The sequence below is a fragment of the Myotis lucifugus genome, unplaced genomic scaffold, assembly GCF_000147115.1.
Source record: "Myotis lucifugus unplaced genomic scaffold, Myoluc2.0 scaffold_121, whole genome shotgun sequence".
In the NCBI taxonomy this organism is placed as follows: domain Eukaryota; kingdom Metazoa; phylum Chordata; class Mammalia; order Chiroptera; family Vespertilionidae; genus Myotis; species Myotis lucifugus.
This window is the reverse complement of record NW_005871169.1, coordinates 2,759,071-2,783,276: the sequence shown is the minus strand read 5'-3', so window position 1 is coordinate 2,783,276 and position 24,206 is coordinate 2,759,071. Positions and strand designations below refer to the sequence as shown.

At 37.1% G+C, this 24,206-nt stretch overlaps 1 protein-coding gene across 1 annotated transcript in view; it reads right to left on the bottom strand.

Moving 5' to 3' along the window:
- Positions 1-24,206, bottom strand: part of CUBN (cubilin) — a 282,087-nt gene that overhangs the window by 98,137 nt on the left and 159,744 nt on the right. Inside the window, exons 37-41 of the mRNA XM_006093733.3 lie at positions 12,231-12,436; positions 11,136-11,320; positions 9,609-9,801; positions 5,193-5,390; positions 653-799 (exon numbers count right to left, since the gene is read on the bottom strand). Of these exons, the coding sequence (XP_006093795.1) occupies positions 653-799; positions 5,193-5,390; positions 9,609-9,801; positions 11,136-11,320; positions 12,231-12,436 (929 nt within the window). The remainder of the gene's footprint in view (positions 1-652; positions 800-5,192; positions 5,391-9,608; positions 9,802-11,135; positions 11,321-12,230; positions 12,437-24,206) is intronic.

The following is a 24,206-nucleotide window of genomic DNA, read 5'->3' as shown; positions in this document are numbered from 1 at the left end:
ATTATGTTTTTCAGTTAAAAGCACGAGAGCCTTTTGATATTTCATATTCCATGAAATACTTCTTGAACTTTAATCTAGCTTGAATTGAAAATTATTATTGGACTTCACATTTTGTCAAGATCTGAAAGTCTCAATCACACTACACTTGATAGCCTGCCATATACTGTGCACATTCTCTAACTCATCAAATCCCTATTTCAAGACCAGCAAACTCTTCCTGTCACCCTCCAAATGAATGATTTCGACCAAGGGATTTATGAAGATATCTTCTGTATTGCTTTGACCGGTTATTTCCGGAACTGATGATAACTCTTACTTACTGCTCCTTTGATGTGTTATGACTTTGTGCAGTCTCCTAGTTCCTGCTGCAGCTAAGCTGAAATTTTGTTTTAAAGATCTTACTCTTGTGCCTACTGTGGAGGGAAGATACCCCACCCAGATACCCCACCGTTTTGTATAACTTGGCCAGTTTCTTGGATCAGGACTCAGTACCTGACATAAGGATAGCCATCCAGAGGCTGGTCAGAGACCGTGTGCTCTGACTTACAACAAACCTGTGTCCTAGCATGGAAAAATGAGCAGAGTAGATTAGAGAAAGAGCAAGAGATAGGGGAAATGAAGGAGATAAGACTAATACATTAGGTCCCATTACTCTTGTGAAAGGAGGCATTGAAGCCCGCCCTGGTCACACTGAAGTCCGAGGTGAACCGGAGCCACATGTACTCTCCAGTGGACCGGATGGGTCCCGGGATCTCTCTGCCACAGAGAACCGCCAGCTGCTGGGCCATGTTATTGTCTCCTGGAATCAAGGAAAGGAAACACCGGCATAAAAATATGCCTACAGACTCTCCTCCACCATCATTTGCAACCCAACCAAAGCAGCTCACAATTTTTCTCAGAACATCTGCATCCCCAGCACATAATGTGATTCTCAAATAGAAGGGCAGCCCAGGGACTACATCATTCTGGCTCCAGTTTGCAATGGTACCACCTGCCTTTTTCTTTACCCTTTTTGATAAACACTTCTCAGAAAGTTCCCACTGTCTTTCTAAAAACTGACTGCCAGTTCTTGCTGACACTGAAACTCAGAATCAGAGCACACGGATTGGGAGTGACTGTCGACCAGTGCTGATGTGTGCGTTAGACACCGATCTAAATGATTCCTATTGCTGAAGGTCAAGTATCTAAAACAGGAAAAAGGTTGGTTCTTCAGCCTCAGATCCTATACTAATGTTATAAGGTCATTTGCCGAGATGTGTGCCTTCAGCTCCAGAGGTGTTTTTAGTTTTTCTTGTTTTACTCTTCATTTGTTAGTTGTTGTTTGTTTTGCTGATAAAAGGACATGTGTGTCCATGTGTGGAGGATGAGAAAAAATAGGTTCCGCAAGTGTGCTCCTCCAGAGACTCGAAGGAGGCTGGGTCACCTCATGCCCCTTTTCCTTCGGCTTCTCTTGGATAAGTGTCAGTCAAAACAACTGTGCCAGTCCAAGCTGGAATGGAGCAGAGGAAATTATAACAGACTTGGATTCCTTGGCTGGGAAAACACATTGTATTTTTTCCCAAAGGCAGAGAATTAATGAATGTCAAGCTTATAAAAACAAAAATAGGATATGAGACATGAGGAGAGTTGCCCTTTCACACAACCAGCAAAAAGAGTCCTTTTGAACACTGACCCACTACCTAAAACTCATTCTTAACTACTTCAGTAAACAAGTCATTCTCTGTAATTACGAACGTAATGGCATAGCTATAAATCCAAGATGCTTTAAAAGGCGTTCTTTGGAGGGTTTCTGACTTCTAGAAACTTTTGTATTTTTTGTAGTTTAAAATTTTATCTCTAACTTTTTTTGCATTTATCTTCACTATGCTATTTTGCTACACATTTCACACAAAATTGCTTTTGTTAGCTTATTCTGTAATCATGTGTATTGCCAAATTTTGAAGTTATTATACATTAGTATTTATTTAATATGTGTATATTTTACCTCTCAGGGAGACTGGGGATTTCTTTTCTAAACTTCACCAAGACTGCTGAAGCAATGCTTATCTGTAAATAACTACTTATTGGTGAACTAAAGACTTAGTAGATAACCCAGTAACCACAAGATGGTTTGTCCTCCCCAAGTCTCCATAATAAACACTGCAGTATTTCTAGAGCTTCCCACAACCTCAGTATATGGATTGCAGCAGGAATGAAACGGATCTTTAGAAGAGACGGACAAGTCAAAGAACAGTAAAGGAATAGGACTAGAAGGTCATTTGGGGATTCACTCTCCAGCCCAGCATCATCATTTTAGAGACGTGGAAGCTAAGGCCCCAAGAGTATTAGCAGCTGACCTTTGTTGAGCAATTACTATTACCACTTTGAGTGCTTCATGGGTAATGCTTGGTTATAGCCTCACAGTAACACTATTCGGTGGTTGTCACTATTATCCTCATTTTGTAGACAGGAAACAGTCTTAAAGGAGATATATAATTTGTCAAAGGGCATTGAGCATAAAAGTCAACAAGGATTTGAAACCTTAGCCAATTAACTCCAGATGCCCAAACTATGCCATTAAATGATTTACTTAAGAGCACAAAGAAAGATCTAGGAATAAAAGGATTACTGATTTTTGGTACATTTTTTTCTTTTCCCTTTTTCTTCCTCCTTCCTCTCTTCCTCCCTCCCTTCCTTCTTTTCTTAACTTTTTTTTAGGTCTAATGTAGTGTCATGGAGCCTCAGTTTATGGAATCTTTGGTATGCAGAATTTGTTGGGGCATGGTCTGGAAAAGGCTGATTCAATTTTGAAGCATGACAAAGTGAGTAAGCAGGTGGGAGAGTGACTCAGCTCTCCCAGGAAAGCCACGGGGCCTCTGTGGGGGCCCAGGAATGCCCACAGCCATCAGAGGGCCCTGAGGCTATGATGACTGACCAATGGGCTCTAGATATTTGCTTCAAAATGTTCTATGACATTGCTATTCAGAAGTAAAAATATGGTTGGACAAAGAACAAATAATTGAAGTGGGACTTAAAATTTAATTCTAAAATATATTATCACTGTGCATATGAAAAAAACACAGCAATTAACACATAGCAGGCATTCAATAACTATTTCTTGAATGAATAAATAAACAGATACAGAAAGAATTAACTTATTGGGCATCTACTCAATCTGTTGGTGAACAAAAAGGAATCTATATGGATAACTCACACAACCAATTAAAAACATTGTCATTGTTTTGGCATATACTTCAATTAACGAAGTTCTTTAAAGCAGCTCTATGTCTCAGCAAGAACACCTTCATTCTACAAAGAGAATATGATGAAAACTCTTTTAGAAATATCTCAAAATAAGTTGAAATCTAAATTAAATTATTCAAATTCTCCATATACCAAAGGCCAGGGTTTTTGCAATCATTACTTTTCCTGTTCCTCACAACAACCTCCTGAGTTAGATGTTAGTCTCTTTCACAGACGATAGAACAATCTTGGAGCCATTTAGTCATGTGTGCAAGGTCACCCAGAAGAAAAGTTATTGGTGGGACAAAATCAATAAAAGTGATTTTTTAAAATAACCATAATTCACCCATTGACACAGTTACCTACTGAAGATTTTTTTTTTAATTTCCACTGGGTTCTGAATATTTGGAATATGCATGTCAGGATGCACACATGTTATTGCATGAAAAATTTAAACTTTTAATATCCACGGGAATGCCTTGATATGAGGAAAGATGATAGTTCCTCTGGGCAATGTCCTGACAGCTGATTATTGATAGGAAAAGGGGGGAAAGTTATGATTTATTATGTCATCCTGTTTGTATGATTAATTTGAGTCTTCACTTAGGATCCAACCTCTACAGAAGGAAAATAAAGCACCTTTGCCATTAATTTTTCTCACTGTTTAAACCAAGAGCTTGCACACTAGCAACCTGTGAGCCAAAAGCAAGCAAACACATGTTTGTTTGAGCCCCCAGATTACTCTGAAGCATTTTTCATTAATTTAACATTTGGAAAATTCTAAGAAAATTCTATATTTCTCACATCTCCTAAAAAACAAGTTCCAAAACATTGAGCCTGCATTCCTAATAGCTGCCCCTTCAATTCTGTTCTCTAGTTTAACACTTCACTGGTTATGCTATCTGTTGTCTAGGTAGGCATTTGAAGTTGCAACATCTACCATGTAGAGAAGTGGTTCTCAAACTTTAGAGGCCATCAGAATCACCTGGGGGCAGTGACGCGGAAGCAGGCAAGTGAACCACTTCAAATCAAGGGCAAAATGTAAGGAGGTGCTAAAGATCTTAAAGGATAAATAATATTTTAGTGCAGTATTTAAAAATTGACTTTAATGTAAAATGAACAAAATACTAAAATTTTAAATAAAGGCAGGACCTGACTATGCAGTCTGCCCAGTCCTGCCTTACTATCCTGACCCTAATCTTGGCCCTGCCTGATGAGCTTCTGAAATCACAGATCTGGGACCCATCCAGAGACTTTCTAGTTTAGTAGGTCTGGGATGGGGCTTAGAATTTGCATTTCTAACAAATTCCCTGGTGATGTTGATATTGCTGGTCTGGGGACCACACTGTGGGAAACACTGGCTGGAGGTTATGGCTTTCTTAATCTTCTTGGTGCCATGCAAATGGTGAAGCACTGTGTGTACAGGTGCATGTTCATATCCCTCATATCCCTCAACCAATGCATAGCAATTCCACGCCTGTGTATAGAGGAAAAGATGAAAAATATTAGCCCTTAATGCTACCCATTCCACCCAGAGATTCAGTAGACAAAGAGGATGAAATATATTGTAGTTACAAATACTTTTCACACTTGGATCTTAAAGTCATAGGTATAAAATATCAAGATTTATTCCCAAAGCCTTTCAACAAGACAGCAGCGCTACCTGGGAACTCAGACTATTAGCTCCTACTTAAACCAAAGGTGGTGTTTCTTCTTCAGAATGTAGTGCTGCCCCTGACATAGTATGTGGATGATTTTATTAGAGACAATTTCATAGTTTCCTTATGTTCTTCAGAAACGGTAGCCGATTCTAGTATTTGATACCTTCATTGACCTTAACATCTGTGAAATTCCATGCAAACAGATGAAGGCAGTAAACAAGTCTGATTATAATGGAATGTAATTCAATATGCGGTAAGGTAGAAATGTAGTAGCTTTTCGTTTTGTTTTGTGTTTTAAAGGTTTCTCACCATCTCGTATCACAAGTTTATCATAGTTGCATGTCCCATGAGATTCGATGTCCAGGGAGAGGATGTTGAGTTCCACAGTGGAGTCAGGAGCCTGGATGAGCCACACACAGTCAGCCCGGTTCCCGTAGTTTTGGGGCCAGCCTGGGGAGAAAAGAAAGGCTGGCGCCTCTCCTGTCCTCAGGAACCCACCGCAGGCACCTGCGGAGTGAAAAGGCAACAGCTCTGATGACAGACACTAGTACTTTCACTGTAAGGTGTCAGTCCTGTGCTGACATGAAACGGCCGATTAAAACAATTTTCTCAAAACCCATAAATATTTATTAAACTCACTGATTCAGATAGCTGTGGTTAAAATATTTATTTTTTAAAAATATTTTGTGTGTGAATACTAGTAAAACCACATTGTATTATACTTTTTCACTGTAATTCTGCCATACAACCCTTTCATTAATTGTTTATTAAGCATGAAGCAAGTCCACATGGAAGACCCTATTATTCTTATTCTTATTTTATTTTTATTCTTTTTCTTATTATTTAAGTAGAACTCTGATTCCTATGTACTTTAATCTTTACCTTTTTAGTATAGCTATTCAACATGCAATTTTATCTAGGCAATTTTGAAACAATTTTCAATTTAGTAAACTGAAACACTTATTAAAAAAGCAAATGAGTTTATAACAAGAACAGCCTTCATTATTTTTATTCCATTTTTTTTTAAAAAAATAACGCCTTTATTGAGCTTTTATTCACACATAAAATTTAGCCTTTTAAAACATACAGTTCAGAGGTTTTTAGTATACTCACAAGTTCTGCAACCATCACTGGTGTCTAATTTTAGAACATTTTTACCACTCTGAAAAGAAACGCCATACCCATTACCATTGATTCTCTATTCTCCACTCCACCAGCCCACGGAAATCTCCAATCTATTTTCTGTCTCCATGGGTTTGCCTATTCAGGACATTCCATGTAAATATAACCATACAGCCCTAGCTGGTTTGACTCAGTGGATGGAGCATCAGCCTGCAGACCAAAGGGTCCTGGATTCAGTTCCAGTCAAGGGCACATATCTTGGTTGTAGGCTCCTCCCCGGCTTGGGCCCTGGTCAGGGTTCTTGCAGGAGGCAACCAACCAATCGATGTGTTTTTCTCACATCGATGTTTCTCTGTCTTTCCCTTTCTCTTCCATTCTCTCTAAAAATCAATGGAAAAATATCCTCAGGTGAGGATTAACAAAAACAAACAAAAAATAAATATAACCATACAATATGTGACCTTTTGTAACTGGCTTCATTTACTTAACATAACACTTAAACTTCACCAATATTCTAGCCTGTATCAGTACTGCCTTCATTTTAAGGCCAGATAGTAGTATCACACTGTAAGAATATACACCTTTAGCTTTCCCATTCATCACTTGTTGGACATTGGGGTTGTTTCCCTTTTTACACTATTATGAATAATGTTTCTGTAAATATCCATGTATACATTTTTGTGTAGATGTACATTTTCAATTCTCTTAAGTATATAACCAGGAATGAAATTGCTGGATTAATTGGTGGTAACACTGTATTTCATTTTTTTAAATATATTTTATTGATTTTTTACAGAGAGGAAGGGAGAGAGATAGTTAGAAATATCGATGAGAGAGAAACATCGATCAGCTGTCTCCTGCACATCTCCTACTGGGGATGTGTCCACAACCAAGGTACATGCCCTTTACCGGAATGGAACCTGGGACCTTTCAGTCCGCAGGCCGACGCTCTATCCACTGAGCCAAACCGGTTTCGGCTGTATTTCATTTTTTGAGGAACTGCTAAACTGTTTTCCAAAGTGGCTCTATCATTTCACATTCCCACCAGCAATGCACAGGGTCCCTACCTGACACATTTATGTCCTTCAGGTGACCTTAGTCCACATTAGGCTTCTTTACCTTCTATTGCTTTTTTTTCTGTTTACACCACCTGATTTGTCATTTAATTACTGTGTTGTTACTTACCTGAAATAATTAATGTTTTATTTTTTCCAAATACTGTTAAGCTTCTAGAAGGTAGAGAATATACCTTGGTTTCATTTCTTAGTCAGTGTATCTATAATAAATCCTCAATAAATATGTATTGAATATGTATTGTATGTATGCATGAGAAATTCTGATGAGTCAATGTTCAATATATTAATACATTTTAAAATGTTAAGCTCTTTGTCATCTTAATGAAAATCTCAGTGTGATCTCATTATGAGATAACCACTTATACTATTTAGATAAAAATTCTCTCACCCTCTTACTTTCTCCTTCCATGGTTCTTGATTAAGAAAAATGAGATTTATTATATTGTATTTATTCATCCACTAAAATTATATGATTATAAAATACATGTGTAAGAGGAAAACATTTTTTGTGAGTACTAAATTGTATTTGCTGATACAATGCTTTGCATGAGTTAGTAATTCCTTCTCTAACTTAATATTTATGGATATGGAAAAGCTTAACTCAAGTGTACTTACAAGAGCTATCCAGACTTAAATGAATAGCTCTAAATTACATTTGGCAATCTTGCCAATGGCTCTTTGCTCTAGGATAGATTAATATGTTAAGGAAGAGATTCATATTCAATGTTATGAAGGAGGTGAAAATACCATCTCAGAAGAAAATACTAAGAGTCACTAAATAAAAATAAATATGAGTTATCCCTTCAGTAATCTATGTTAATACAAACTCTCAAGAAGTCAGAAGCAAGTAGGTTCTAATCGTTTAAGGTCCCTTTATTCCTACAATAAGTTCACAGTTTGAATAATCGTCAATGAAATCCTGTGATAATGTGTCCCAATCAAATAGTTCAAGAACTAAGACTATCCTCCAAGAAGTATCTGTTGAATTTCTGCTATGTCAATCCTCAAATCTATAAAGGCTATTCAAAGTTGCTTAAACAAATTTTTAAGGAAAAAGCACAGTCTCCTAAAATACTGCTCATTGAGGGAACTGAGGATGTCTTAAAAACAGTAAATTAAAAGCTTAAAATTTATGCCAGCCCAGCCAGTGTGGCTCAGTGGCTGAGTGTTGACCTATGAACCAGCAGGTCACAGTTCAATTCCAAGTCAGGGCACATGCCTGGGTTGGCTGCTCAGTTCCTAGTAGGGGGACATGCAGGAGGCAGCCGATCAATGATTCTCTCTCATCATTGATGTTTCTCTCTCTCTCTCTCTCTCTCTCTCTCTCTCTCTCTCTCTCCCTCTCCCTTCCTCTCTGAAATAAATAAAAAAAGGAAAAAAGAAAAGAAATTCCATTCTTAGCCCTAGCTGGTTTGACTCAGTGGTAAGAGTGTTGGCCTTAAGACTGAAGGTTTTTGGGTTTGATTCCAGTCAAGGGCTCATATTTTGGTTGTAGGCTTGATAGCTGGCCCCAGTCGGGACGCATGCAGGAGGCAACCAGTTGATGTGTCTCTCTCACATCGATGTCTTCTTCCCCTCCTTTCCATTCTCTCTTAAAAAAAATAGGCCAATTTTACCTTGAAACATGAAGGTTTACAACCAGCAAAGGGGAAAGTGAAGCATTTCTGAAGGCAAATTTAAAATGAAATACAGAGGGAAAGCTTTTTATTAGTGGATCCTTAACTGCTGTGTGTGTGTGTGTGTGCGTGTGTGTGTGTGTGTGTGTGTGTGTGTGAGTTGTATTTGAAAATCAAATTTTCAGAGATCTCTAAGGTGATCTCTAGATATTGTAAGTAGAATATCTTATGGATATTAAACCATCAATTAATATGAAAAATATATGGGAAACTAGCATTTTTAGAAATAAGCATACAATTTTTTAAATATATTTTTACTGATTTCAGAGAGGAAGGGAGAAGGAGAGAGAGATAGAAACATCAATGATGAGAATCACTGATCGTCTGCTTCCTGCATGTCCCTTACTGGGGACCGAACCCTCAACCCCGGCATGTGCCCTGACCTGGAATTGAACTGTGACCTCCTGGTTTTTAGGTTGATGCTCAACCACTGAGACACACCAGCAGGGCTTATTGTTATTAAATATTTTTTATTGAATTTTAGAGAGAGGGGAAAGGAGAGGGAGAAATAGAAACGTAATGTGAGAGTAGAACATTGATCAGCTGCGTCTTGCACGCCCACAACAGGGATCTAGCCTACAACCCGGGCATGTGCCCTGACTGGGAATTGAATCAGCAACTTTTTGGGCATGAGATGACACCTAGCCCACCGAGCCACACCCACCAGGGTGAACATACAATTTTTACATGTCTATGAAATTAAAAGAACACCTGGAGATATGGAGGGAGGTGTGGGGATTGTATTTATTCTTACTCATTTGCATATTTGGCCCTATTATGTTAGAACCCTTTGAAATATTGGCCTATACATACCATCCCCTAAAAAGAATTTCATTTGTTACCAAACACACCTGTAGCAATGGTAGGTAAGGGTCCAACAGCAGCATCCACTGCAAACCACTCTAGAAGGAATCCTTTCCCTGAGACTGAAGAGTCAGAAGAAAACTGAAATGTCAAAGAACTTCCTGTGGAGCTAAAAGAGTCAGTCTGAGCACCACAGTACGTTCCAATGGGGCGAGAATGAATGCCAGCGCCATCATAAATCTGCAGGTAAAACACAGATAATAGGACAATGAATTAAGGCAATTACCTCTATTTTTCTTCATTAAAAAAATTAAAAGTATATATATTTTGTTATTATAATTTATCATAATGGAAAAATAAGTGAGTAAACATATCTGTTTTAAAATAAAAAATGCCATTAAATATGTAACATAATTGCAATAATTTAATGTTTTAAAATTATTTATATCTTTGCTGCTGAATTATATTAATAAACATATTCTATGTGATATAGCTCTTGTATGACACAGTAATATTTGGTGGTGGAGAGTAGAAACCAAGAGAGGTGTGCAAAACTAGCAGTTATTGAATGTGCTTTGGGGCCTCAAAGGAAATTAGGAAGAAAGGAAATAAAAAAACAAGAAAGAGGAAAGGTTTAATGAGAGAAAGTGAAGAGGTATCCTAAAGGAATTCCTATCTCCACAGAAGTAAAGATGCAGAATTAATAACAACAAAAGAACTGTAGCTTGAACTGCTCAGCACACCTTCAAAGCACTCAATAAATCTTTTTCATTTGGTTTAAAAATTTTGAGTACCTATTTAGAGACACATTTTATGCTAGCTCTCAAACACGCAGCATGGAGCACACTTTCTCTTTATTGCACATGTGATGGATGCTGTCCAGCCACATTTCCTATCTTTCCCTCCACCTTCTCCTAAATAATTATTATCCTAAATTTTTCTACTGAAGCTACTGTATGTAATAGTTATATTCTCATGTACTGAGCATTTATCAGGTACTGAATTCTATGTTAGTCATTGTGAACCCAAGATGAAGACGGTGGAATCATGGACTTCAAGAATCTGATAGTAAAATAGGCAAACATATATTTCACATATATCAAAACATCAAGTTGTACATCTTTAATATGTACAATATTTGTTTCTCAAATATACTTCAATAAATCTGGAGATAAAATTTGATGGTGTGTCTGAAATAGATACAATAATCAGTGTCCAGATGGCAATGATCATCACAATTTTAATATATTTATTTATTTATTTATTTTAAAAGGATTCTTTAAATTTTAATACTCTAACATAAGAATAAGCAGGAAATGGGATATAAGATAGAATAATTAAGAAATACATATGTATACTTAGACAAAGTTCAAGAGGCATTTTTACAATAATGATAAAAACAAATAACTATAATACCAGAATTACCCTTGGTACAGGTAATAGGGGGTAATCATGATCTAAGGGAGATAGACCATTCCATACAATTTGCAAATGCTGAATAAACACTAACTTGGATTTGTTTTTGCCAATAGCAATTCACCTGTCATAAGCATCAGTTGCACTTGGAAACTCACCCTTAATTTATCATAATAGCAGTTGTGTGTTGATTCAATGTCCATCTCCAAGATCCTACCATGGACAACTTGAGAGGCATTCACATTTACTATCCATTGGTAATCAGAGTTGTGGGGGTAATTTCCAGGCCATAAGGGAGAGGCAACTTTCCCATGAGTTCCCACAATATTGTCATTGCCAAATACTAGGAGGAAAAACGAAGTAATAAGTCAGACCTACTTAGAACAGCTCTTTAGTCAGATGAAAGAAAAAGGCAAGGGGTGTTAAAAAGGATGCACTTTTAATTGCCTGTGATTTCTTTTCTGACCCCTGAAAGAAATACTGCTTCCCTTTTGGTTTCTGTGCTGTCTATTAAATGCTGGAGAAGGGTAATTTTGTGAATGGAATTCCATCTCCTTAGAAGGTTGCTGGTGTGAAAACAAAGGATATCTTCTGATTTGAAAGGGATTCCCAAACCCAAGGGGACTTGGGAACATGGGAAAGGGGTTACCAGCCCGATTTTCTCATTTTGGTTTACCTACTTTACTTTGTCTTATAAGAGACTAAAACATGTTTATAAAAATTATATAAGAGGATCTGACATTTGGGAAACACACACACACACTCACACACATTAGCTAATTATGGAAAAGTTGAGTTAGAAAAAAAATTTAACATTTATGCTTTTAGAAGAATACCCTATTGTTATAATTGAGCAACTTAGTCAATTCCAAAGTATTATTAAATGTTTTTAATTTTAAGAATATAAATTTTATGGGATCAAACACATTTGATTCTAAATATACCAACCCTGAACTATAATGCCTTCAAAGAATAACACACTATCAAGAAAAATTCAATTTAACAATTAGGTAGAACTAAGCTTAAGAAAAATATTAGAACCCTTGAGCATTCTTACTGGCTCTTAATGAGCCATTCATATGTGATGTAGTTTTCTAATATATTACATAATGAAGTAATCCCACCAGGACAATACATATAGGAGAATTGTGTAGAGTTCAGGACTATTCCCAGCACATTCCTGAAAGCAGTGTTAGTCTTTCCAGTTTGTAGGATTCATTCTGGAAGCCATCACTAAAACAGAACCAACTTACTGTTAGCAAACGTGGCCTGGAAGCCTGTGCCACTGCCTGAGCCGTCGGATACAAATCTGATCCACAGGCTGTGCTCAACAATGGATGAGTAATTGAGGGGGAGGGTGTTTCCACAGTATCGCCCCACCAGGTGACCGGTGGCATTTTCTGCCCGGATCTCTACAAAATCTCTGCTACAGTCCTGAGAATCCTCCAATTGGAACGTTCTGATTTGAAAATAAAATAAAATAGGGGATTAAATTAACAGAATAAATTTGGGGATTATCCTGAACCCCATGCTGGGTTAACCTGGTCACTTTTTAAAATGTTCTTTAATTTTAATCACAAATTTATTTCACTAAAATTTGTTGAAATGTCTGGTCAAGAGATACAAAGGTAATTAATACACTGACTTCTAGAAGAGGTTTTTTCTCTAGGGATAAAATTGGTCAAGAATACAGAAGAAAAGATAAGGCAGGATATCCTGAGTGCCATCAGAGCTACAACATGGTGTAAGAACTTTGAGGTGAAGGTATCACATTTGTTTGTTAAGCTCAACAACAGAGATGGAGAGAGTTTTAGAGATGGAAATGTAAATATTAGCTGAATTCAGGTGCAGAAATGGTGGACAGAGAATGCATGCCAGCAATAGCACATGCAAAAAAGGGTGGAGTATATTTAGAAATCTGTGAGAGGTCTATTTTGCTTAGAACTTTCAGTACTTTTAAGAAAAGTTACAAGACATAGCTAGAGCAGTATGAGGAGCTAATTTTGACAGAGCTTAAATGTCGATCAAAGGCACACGCACTTAATTTCTAGAAAAGTAGAAAAAATATGGCATTCATAATAACATAGACTTGTTCAAGCATGTCCTATTCAACTTGTATTATATTCTAATTATGATGATATGAGGGAATAGAGGGTAGGAAATAATGTCTACTTTATATGATGGTCATTAGTAACATATATAGAGTCTGAAATAGGTACTAAATGGATGCTTTCAAAACTTTAATGCTTTAAAAACCTGGATATAATCAAGATAGTGTGGAACTGGTGTAAGGGTAGATAAATGAATGACATAGAAGAGAAAGTCCAGAGAAAAATCCACAAATATAGGGCCAATATAATTCAATTCACAGTGTCAAGATAAGCCAATGGGGGGTTGTTTTAACAAGTGGTGCTGCATTAACTGGATATCCTTATGGAGGAGAAGAAAAAGAACATCAACCCCTGCCTCTCTCCATACACAAATTAATTTAATATTTCTCATAGATATAAACCTAAAACCATAAAACTCCTAGAAGAAAACATAGGCTATCTTTATAACTTCAGGATAGGCAAATATTTCTTAGAATGAAAAGGCACTAAATATAAAATTAAAAATTTAATAAATTTGATTTCATAAAAATAAAAATGTATCCTTATAGAATGCATGAATTAAAAAATAAATAGGCAAGTCACAGAGTTTTGGGAAGTGGAAAAGAGAGATCATTGCAAAACATATATCTAACAAAAGACTCAGATCTGGAATATAAAAGGAATTCCTATAAAAAAAAACAATGAAAAAAAACAAATAGCCAAATTAGAAATGAACAAAAGACTTGAACATACACTTCAAGTATGGTCATGACCAGCTCAGGAGGAGGCTGCATCACAACGTCTCAGGAGAAGCTGCAGGCGCAGATGGGCGGGAGGGGACTGCATGCCGCCCCCACCCCAGCAGACACACACCAGGGGGTGGGGGGGTGTGCTCCCAGCAACCGTGGGCAGCTCGGAGCATGCCCACGGTGGGTGGCGGTGGCAGCTGGAGCAAAGTAGCCCAGGTCCTGGGTGCCTGGCAGTGGCAGGAGCGAAGCAGCCCAGGTCCTGGGTGCCAGAGGGAAGCTGGTGCCAGCAGCCAGGGGAAGGAAGGCCTATTCTTGCACGAATCTTTGTGCATCGGGCCTTTAGTATTAATATAACCACTTTGAATAATTACTTGGCAGTTTCTTATAAAACTAATTTCCAGAAAGCTTACTCCTAGATTTTTATCAAAAAGAAATAAAAACAGATGACCATGCTAATATAATGAGTATAATAGAACTCTTGCAACTCAAAAGTAGCAAGACAGCCTGGCCAGTGTGGCTCAGTGGTTGAGTGTCAATCCATGAATCAGGAGGTCCTGATTCAATTCCCGATCAGGGCACATGTCCGGGTTGTGGGCTCAACCCCCAGTAGGGGGTGTGTGGGAGGCAACCAATCAATGATTCTCATCCTTGATATTTCTATCCCTTTGTCTTTCTCCTGTCCTCTCTCTAATATCAATAAGAACATATTTTTAAAAAATATTTTACAAAATAAAAAGACAAATAACTTTATTTTAAAATGGCTAGAGACTGAATAAACATTTCTCCAAAGAAAATATGTGACTGGCCAATAAAACATGAAAAAAGTACTCATCATCCTTAGTTATTATGGAAATGGAAATCAAAACCACAGTGAGATAGTACTTTATATCCATTAGGATGGCTTTTATTGAAAAAATAGACATTAACAAGTATTGATGAAGATGTGCAGAAATTGGAACTCTTCTGCATTGCTGATGAAAATATAAAAAGGTGTTGCCACTATGGACGTCAATTAGGTGGTTCCTCAAAAACTTAAACATAGAATAATCATAAGGTCCAATAATTCAAATTCTAGGTGTATACCCAAAGGATATATTTAAAAATATATAAAGATATGTAAATCCTATATAATAAAAGCCTAATATGCCAAGTGCCTGGTCATCCAGTCATCTGTTCAACCAATCAAAGTGTAATATGCTAATGATATGCTAAGGCCACTCAACCACTCGCTATGACGTACACTGAATCACCAAGGGGCAGACAGTTGACTGGTCGACCAGTCACTATGACGTGCACTGACCACCAGTGGTAATATGCTCCAAGTGGTAGGTTAGCCTGCTGCTGGGGTCCGGCTGATCAGGACTGAACAAGATGGGCCAGACATGCCCTTGATCCCTCCCGCAGTCCCTCCCTGGCTGGCCAATTTCCCGCATCCATCCCTGGCCCCAATCATGCACCGATGGGGGTCCCTCAGCCTGGCCTGAGCCCTCTCGCAATCTGGGACCCCTCGGAGGAGGGAGAACCAGTTTCGGCCCGATTCCTGAAGGCCAGGCGGAGGGACCCCACTGGTGCATAAATTCGTGCACTAGGCCTGTAGTATATATATATATATATATATATAATATAATATAAGCAAGTAAAACTCTATATACCTATATATAATATAGATAAACAAAACTATATAGGCAATTATATATATACAACACACACATATATATATATAACCTCTTTGATAAATAAACAAAACAATGTATAAACACATATAGAACTATATATATGTATATATATATATAATACCACATTTTATGTATACACACATACTCTAGAATATTATTAAGCCTTAAAAAAGAGTGAAATTCTGATATATGTTACAGCATAAATATATGAGCCTTGAAAATGTTATGTAAATGAAATGAGCTAGACACAAAAGGACACATATTGTATGATTCTACTTATATGAGGGGCTTAGAGCAGAGGAAATGGGGAGTTATTATTTAATGGGTACAGAGTTTCTGTTTAGTATGATGAAAAAGTAGAGCAAGGATCCCTTGGCTTTGAAGAAAAATATCACCCTCTCTCAGCAGGAAGCAGCTGCAAAAGAGACCCTGCACCCCTTTTCTCAGAAAGATTTCAGAGCCAAGATCCTTGAGAGAGATTATTGTAGGCCAAGCATGTTAAACTAGCGTTCCCACGGGCTGCTAGTGGCCGGCAACGAATATTTTTGCGGCCCAGCCAATATAACAGAATGTAAGGAACGTTTTAATAAAAATTTCATAACTGAATTTTACAATATCCTGTTATACATAATTATTAATAACAACCTACAATGTTTGCTAATGACCAGTTACTATAATCCTGTTGCATTCATTTCCCTTATGCACCTTATGCGCAGGCACACCATTTCTCTCCACTAATACTAGCAGCGGATGTTTTAGCAGCCGATTGCCACATCATTAGTCTTGGACTAACTTGTTTGGTGTGCGCAAGAGAAAATATTTTGCTTTTGGAGAACAAGAAAAATAGGTTTATTTGCGTTACGCTTATTAATTTGTGCAGTTATTCAGTGTCTGATAAGTTAATGTTGAAGAAAAAATATTAATTTTATTAAAATGTTCTATTATTTTATGTTAATGATTACTCATTTATTTCAGCCCTTTGTATTCGGCATGTCTCTATCAAAATAAACCTACATTTTTATGAAAATTGAAGCTTTTGGTTTTTTGGTAGCCCACATAAACGTAAACCTTGTTTATTTGGCCCGTGTTAGCCTTTGAGTTTGACATGCTTGCTGTAGGCAGGTAGACAGACATGAGAAGAACAAGGACCAGGTGCCTGGCCATGGACAATCAATTGTAAGGTGGGGCCTTGCCCCAGGGTGACTTTTCCTCTCCTAGCTTATCTCTGGTCCTGCAGTTTGGACCCCCCAGACCTTTCCTCCCTAGAGATAACATCTAGGCCTCAGTTGTGTTTCAGCTCTAGGCCCAGAGAAGCAGCAAAACCAGCCACCTGACCTCAGGACCAGCTACACTAAATAATGACCCCCTGCCCTGGTGCCAGCCAATCAGTCAGTGGAGACCACACCCTGAAAGGACACACTGAGTATTCTATTGAGATCTTCTCCTGGGACCTCCTCTAAAATCTCCACCCTTAAAACCTTAGGATGGAGGACCCAGTGCCCTCTCCCTCTTGGGAGCACGCCCCTGCCTTCCCCTTTCCCTTTCCCCTTCCCCTCTCTCCCACCCCAGTCACCTTACCATTAGCTTCCTCACTCCCAAGCTCCAAGGACCCTTCCTTTATCTCCATAACTTATTTCCTAAGCTCAAGGAATTACTTTATGTACCTCTCTAATTTACCTAATAAATGTTCTTTTACAAAAAAAAAGTACTAGAAATGGATAGTAGATGGTTACAGAAAATTGTGGGCACATGTAAAGCCATTGAAATATGCACATAGAAATGGGTAAAATGCTGATCTTTATGTTATGTATATTTTACAACATTAAAAAATATTGAATTCTGAGTGGTAAAACTAGATAATCAGAATTCTGCTTGAGAATATTAATCTTGCAGTAATATAATAATAATGACTGTGAGCAGCAGAAAAATATATTTTTTATCTTTGCTATATTGAATCTAATAGAATGGTATAGCACTCAAGTGGAGCTATCTATGGGAGCCAATATGCAGGTTTGGACTTCAGAAGAGACTTTGGGGCTGTACTTGGAAATTACCTATATGTATATGGTAATAGTTGAAAGTATGGCCAGATTGGGGGTATAGAAATGAAAGGTTGGGAATAATAAGTAGAGAGAGATGAGGGATGAGAGCAGCAGCTTAGAAAGTACCCATATTGTGAGTACAGTGAAAGGAGGAGAAAACAACAGACACAGGAGTGGTCTGAGAAGTAGGATAAAAACATATCCAACATCTATCACAGAAGCCAAGAGAAAATTCGATGAAGAGTTATGAAGAATGTCAAATGATGCAAAGATCCAGGACTTATGAACAGGCCATAGATTTGGTTCCTCAAAATAAATTAGTAACTTTTAAAGAAGCAGTTTCAGAGAGTCAACTATAGAATTATTTTTCAAACATATTAAGGAGTAAATTGGTGATTTCCACAAGATGGTAAATTACAATAAAAGCAGCAACAAAACAATAATAAGATTTCTATAACATCTAACAATAGAATTCACACATTCTCTATGATTATTCTTTTCATATGCCCATTAACATGTATAAAAATGTACCAATATAATTGACCACAAATTAAGTCTCAGAAAATATTAAAACTATTAAAAACCATGTTCTCTGACCACTACAGAATAAAATTAGAACACATGAACAAAGACATAACAATAATATCCTATAATTTGGTAACATAAAACATCTTTCTGTATAAACCATGTGTTAAGCAAGAAATCATAATGAAAATTACAATATATTTAGAACTGAATGCGAGTGAAAAATTAGGTATTAAAATTTATGGGGTGTAGTCAAAGCAATATTTAGAGAAAATTGTTGCCTTAAGTGCTTATAGTAAAAAAGATCAAATACCAAGCAAAATGAACTAGGTGTCTAATCCCAGAAGTTAGTAAAAACAAGGCAGAAAAACACATACACACACACACACGAAGTAGAACAAACAAGACGACATCGAGCATTAATGATATAGAAATGTAGAAAATATTGGAAAAGACAAAAAATAAAAAGCTATTTTGCAAAGGCTAATACAGTATAAGCTTTTAGTAAGACTGATGAAGAATAAAGAAAAGCTTAGCCCTAACCAGTTTGGCTCAGTGGATAGAGTGTCAGCCTGTGGACTGAAGGGTCCCAGGTTCAATTCCAGTCAGGGCACATGCCCAGGTTGCAGGCTTGATCCCCAGTAGGGGGTGTGCATAAGGCAGCCAATTAATGACTCTCTCTCATCATTGAGGTTCCTATCTATCTCTCCCTTCCTCTGAAAATCAATAAAAACATATTTTAAAAAAGAATAAAAGAAAGCTTAAATGAGAAATATTACTAATAACAAAAGGACACAATTGCAGACACTAGAAATTCTTAAGGTTATAATGCAATCTGTTAACAACCTTATGCCAAACATTTTAATTATTAGATTTTTAAAAACACAATATAATTAGTTGAAGGGAAAAAAGAAAAACTTAAGAAGATGAGTTAATCAATAAAAGTCAGTATTAAAACTTGCCCACAGACAAAACAAAACAAATATCTGAATCCAGATTATTTTATAGGAAACTCTACCAAAGCCTCAATAAATCAATACCTCAATCCCAATTTTATGCAAACTGTAATAAAAAATAGAAAAGGGGACAGTCTCTAACTTTTTAAATGAGGTTAGTATAACCTCGATAGCAAAACCAATCAAGGGATCAATCTCACTCAACAATATAAATAAAAAATCTTACATAAATATTAGCAAAATGAATCCATCAATTTGTAAAACATGTCAATCTTAACCAAGTTGAATTCACAATGGTTTAAAGTTAGAAACTAAAAGAACAATTCATCACACACACACACAAGATTAAAAGAGAAAAATAGATGCAAAAATGATTAAGCAGAATCAGTGTAAACAGCAAAAAGACATGTGATATAACTAAACATCTATTCATCATAAAAACTCTTAGAAAATTAGGAATAAAAAGAAATTTTTCTTAATTGGATGAGAAATGCCTACCAAAACCTACAGCAATATATATTTAGAGGTAAAAATTTTAAAACATTTCCTTTAAATCAGAAACAATATAAGGACGCCTCTTCTCATTATTTTGTTCCACATTCTACTGAAGAATTTCCCAGGGCAATAAGACAAGGAAAGGGGGGTAAAGGTTGTAAGAACTGGAAAAGAAAAGCTATAAATAGATATTCAAGAAAGCTCATTCATTCCTAAATATGTATTGAGTACCTAATGTGTCAGATCCTTTTCTGGGCACTGAAGATACAGCAGTACACAAGACAGACAAAAAATTTGTTATTATAAAGAATAGAATGATTGCCCTAGCTCATTTGGCTCAGTGAATTGAGCATTGGCCTGTGCACTGAAGGGTCTCAGGTTGGATTCCGGTCAAGAGCACATGCCCGGATTGTGGGCTCAATCCCCTGTTGGGGGCATGCAGGAGGCAGCTGATCGATGATTCTCTCTCATTATTGATGTTCCTTTCTCTCTCTCCTGCCTTCCTCTCTGAAATCAATAAAAATATATTTTTAAAAAAGAATAGAATGATTGCTGGATAACATAATATACAAAAATTAACTGGGTTTCCTTATACCAGCAAACAAAAATTTAGAAACTGTAACATAGTCAACATTCATTCACCAAATATTTGACTCTCCTATATTGCTAGACACCGTCATGGGGATTAAGAATAGAACAATGAAGAAAATAGACAATGTTCCTCCCTTAGGGGACATTATACTCTAAAAGGAGAGAAAGATAATAAGAAAATAAATAGATATTTAGTGAGACAGTGATAACTTCTAGGTGAAAAAAATAAAGTAATTAAGGAGGGGTTGTTTTAGGTAAGGTAGATTGGTTACATCTGTAGTTCTTAAATGGGTGTCATTTTCAATAGCAACAAAAATATAAGGTATCTAGGAATAAGCATAACAAAATACCAGTAAGACTTTTGTGGAAAAAATATGAATTTTTAGTGGACAGAAGACTGAAATAAATGTATACATATTTCAAGTCTAAGAATATGAAGAGTCAATCACCTCACACCCACCAGAATGGTTACCATAAACAAATCAACAAATGACAACTGCTGGCAAGGATGTGGAAAAAAGGGAACCCTTGTACACTGCTGGTGATAATGCAGACTAGAGCAGCCACTGTGGAAAACAGTATGGAGTTTCCTCAAAAAACTAAATATGGAACTGCCATTTGACCCAGTGATCCCACTTGGAGGAATATATCCCAAGAATACCAAAACACGAATCAGAAAAAAAATATGTACCCCTATGTTCATAGCAGCATTATTTACAATAGTTCAGATTTTGAAACAGCCCAAGTGCCTATCAGTAGACAAGTGGATAAAAAAGCTGTGGTACATTTATACCATGAAATACTATGCAGCTGTAAAGAAGAAGAATCTCTTATCCTTTGAGACAGCATGGAAGGACCTGGAGAATATTATGCTAAGCAGAATAAGCCAGTCAGAGAAAGACAAATATCACATTATCTCACTCATATGTGGAACCTAATGCACAAAATAAACTAATGCACAAAATAGGTCTAGAGACATGGGAGCATGGAACAGACTGAGGAATCTCAGAGAGAAGGAGGTGGGGATGAGTGGGGAGAGATTAATCAAAGAACTTATATGCATATATGCATAACCCATGGACACAAACAATAGTATAGTAGGCCTTGGGGGGTGCAGGTGTAGGGTGGAGGGGAGTCAATGGGGGGGGGAATGGGTACAAGTATTTGTAATACTTTCAACAATAAAGATAATTTTTTTAAAAAGAATATGAAGAGTCAATAAAGATTCTCCCAAAATTAATCTAAAAATTAAAATTCCAGCCCTAACTGGTTTGGCTCAGTGGATAGAGTGTCGGCCTGTGGACTGAAGGGTCCCAGGTTCAATTCCAGTCAAGGGCATGTACCTTGGTTGCAGGCACATCCCCAGTAGGGGGTGTGCAGAAGGCAGCTGATCGATGTTTTTAACTCTCTATTCCTCTCCCTTTCTCTCTGTAAAAAATCAATAAATTATATTTTTTAAATGAAAATTCCAGTAAAATAAATTATTTTATTTATGCAAAATAGAAAAATACACTATGCAGTGTGTGCAGTTTAACATATACACACACACACACACACACACACACATATATATATATATATATATATATATATATATATATATATATATATACATATATATTAAAATTATAAAATAAACATGGAAGTGACACATAAAATTCAAAATACTGTATGGGTTACCTATGTAATGAGAAAGTAAAGGAATGTAGATGGGGGACTTTGCTGCCCTATTACATTTTATTTATTTAAAATTAATTTTTAAAGAAAAATATAATTTAATGGTTAAAGAAAAAGTAAAGTGAGTGAGTGGGAACTATCCTTTTTTCAGGAGTAATTGGAGGGAGTTTTTGCTGAGAAGAGGAAGCACAAATAAAGAGAAGAAAGAATGACTAGTAAGACTATAGAAAAGAAACTGTTGAGAAGAAAAAATCGTCTCGGTCATAGCAAAGTACTTCTCTACTGTGTGTGTCTTTCAGTCACTACCCAACACTGCAAGATTTCACAGGGTCGTAAGCACAGTGCTCTCCTGGGGCTCTATCGCAGCTCCTGGATTCGGATGCTCTTAAGGCAGAGACAACGGCCTGGAGGCTCTGGTCACCGCAAGCCCCACCATGGGATGGATCAATGTATCCGGGACACCTCTGAGCATTCACTGCCAACCAGAGCACTAAGGCAGACTGACTGGTGAGCTCTGTTCTACCACCAGTTTCTCAAGCCAGATACCAGCATCCGTAGGTCTGTAGCCAGAGGAACAGGGAGTCTGTGGCTCTCACAATCCCATCAAGGTGGGTTACTACAGGATAAATCTTCTGGACCTGTGTTTCGGACACGGTTCTAACAGCCAGCTACGACTGACAGCGGAGGAGCAAAAGAAACCAGAAATACCCATATCAGGCTAGGCAAACTTTACTTTAGTCATGACCCTCATTGTCTTCCTTGACAACTTGATTTTTTACAATACAAAATGTAGGCCTACAATCATTTTTGGCAAGGAGCTATTCTGAATCCATCTTTAGGATGGTGGCCAAGTTTGGTGCTTGGCTTTATATTCCATAATAATATCAACACTGTAAAACATGCTAAAACTATTTTCTTTTGCTTCTCAGAAAAAAAAGGCTAAAGGGAGATCATTTTCTTCAGCAGGTGATTTACACGAAACCTTTCTACTCAAAGTGCGGTACGCGCTCCAGCCGCCTCAGCCTCGCCTGAGAGCCTCTGTGAAATGAAGAATCAGAGTCCATCAACCAAGTGCCTCGGACTGTGGGTTTCAGCAAGGTCAGGATGCATATTAAAGTGTGGCCCACAGGTCCAGAAGATCATTAAGTGCAGGTTTTCTGTTTTAGTACCACACATTTTTATTAGAAGGGATGGTAAGATAATACTTACAAGGATCAAATTAAGCTTAGGTCAGTACATTTTAAAAGCAAATCTCCCTTCTTTCCAAACACTTTGGCTAAGATCTGTGAGTAAAACTGGTGTGAAACAAAAATAGTACAATCACTGTTTCTCATTATCTCATTTTGATTCTTGAACCAAGATCAATCACTTTCTTTCTAAAAGCACTCTGAAGCATAAAATATATTTTTTGTTAATCCCTTTACAAAAACCTCCTTTTTAGTTTTTATTTCACTCTCGTCCTTTCTGTTGCAGAGCAACCATAATTTCTTCAATTTTTCTCCCTACTCAGTTTCACCGCAGTGTCCACAATCCAAACCCCATGGTTTAGAACTTGATGTATGGCATATGCTCCTCATATGCTCCTCTCACGCCCCAAAGGAACACTTCCAACCACCCATCTGGATGTAGTTTAGACCACGGCAGAAATAACTTGCAGGCCTTCCTCAGTATCATCCACATAAAGGGGAACATTGCATTCTACAGAATTTATTTAAAAAATAAAACTCAAGCGAGTAACAGGAAACAATAAAAATTAACGTCTTATGCATGAGAAAGGAAAAAGCTGGGCCATTAAAATTTGTCTATACAAAAATTAGAACTTTAGTGTCCCTTAAACAGTAAAATAGATGCAATTCGCTTTTTGTGTCTATCTCCCACCTTCTAGGAGAGTCAAGTGTTGTCCAATTGAATTTAACTGTGAACTACCACCCAAGATACTTTAGAAATGACAACGTGAGAGAATTTAATGTTCGTTGAACATCTGGGATGCATCAGCCTTGCGCTATACATTTTAAACTCGAGACCTTTCATCTCAACAGTGCCCCTATATGATTATCTGCTATAGATGAAATGCATCTCTTTAGGCTTTAAATAAATAGCTTCTTGACATTAACTTATTAGTAACTTACCAAGAAAGGGAATCTTATTGATTTTAAACAGTCCCAGTGCCTGGCCCGGTTCCTGGCACTATCAAATGTCAGATTGGTCAACAATGTAAATGTGGTATTGACAGAGAGGAAAAAGATGGAAAAAAAATCCCTTTTATTTGGCAATTATGAGGCCTAATAAGCCATGTGAAGGACTTTGGACTTCATCATAAGGATAATGATCGTGTTTTATTCGCTATTACTAGCATCTAGCATAGGAGTAATATCTGCCCAATATGTGCCTAGCATATAGTAGGGGCTTAATAAATATTAAATAAAGG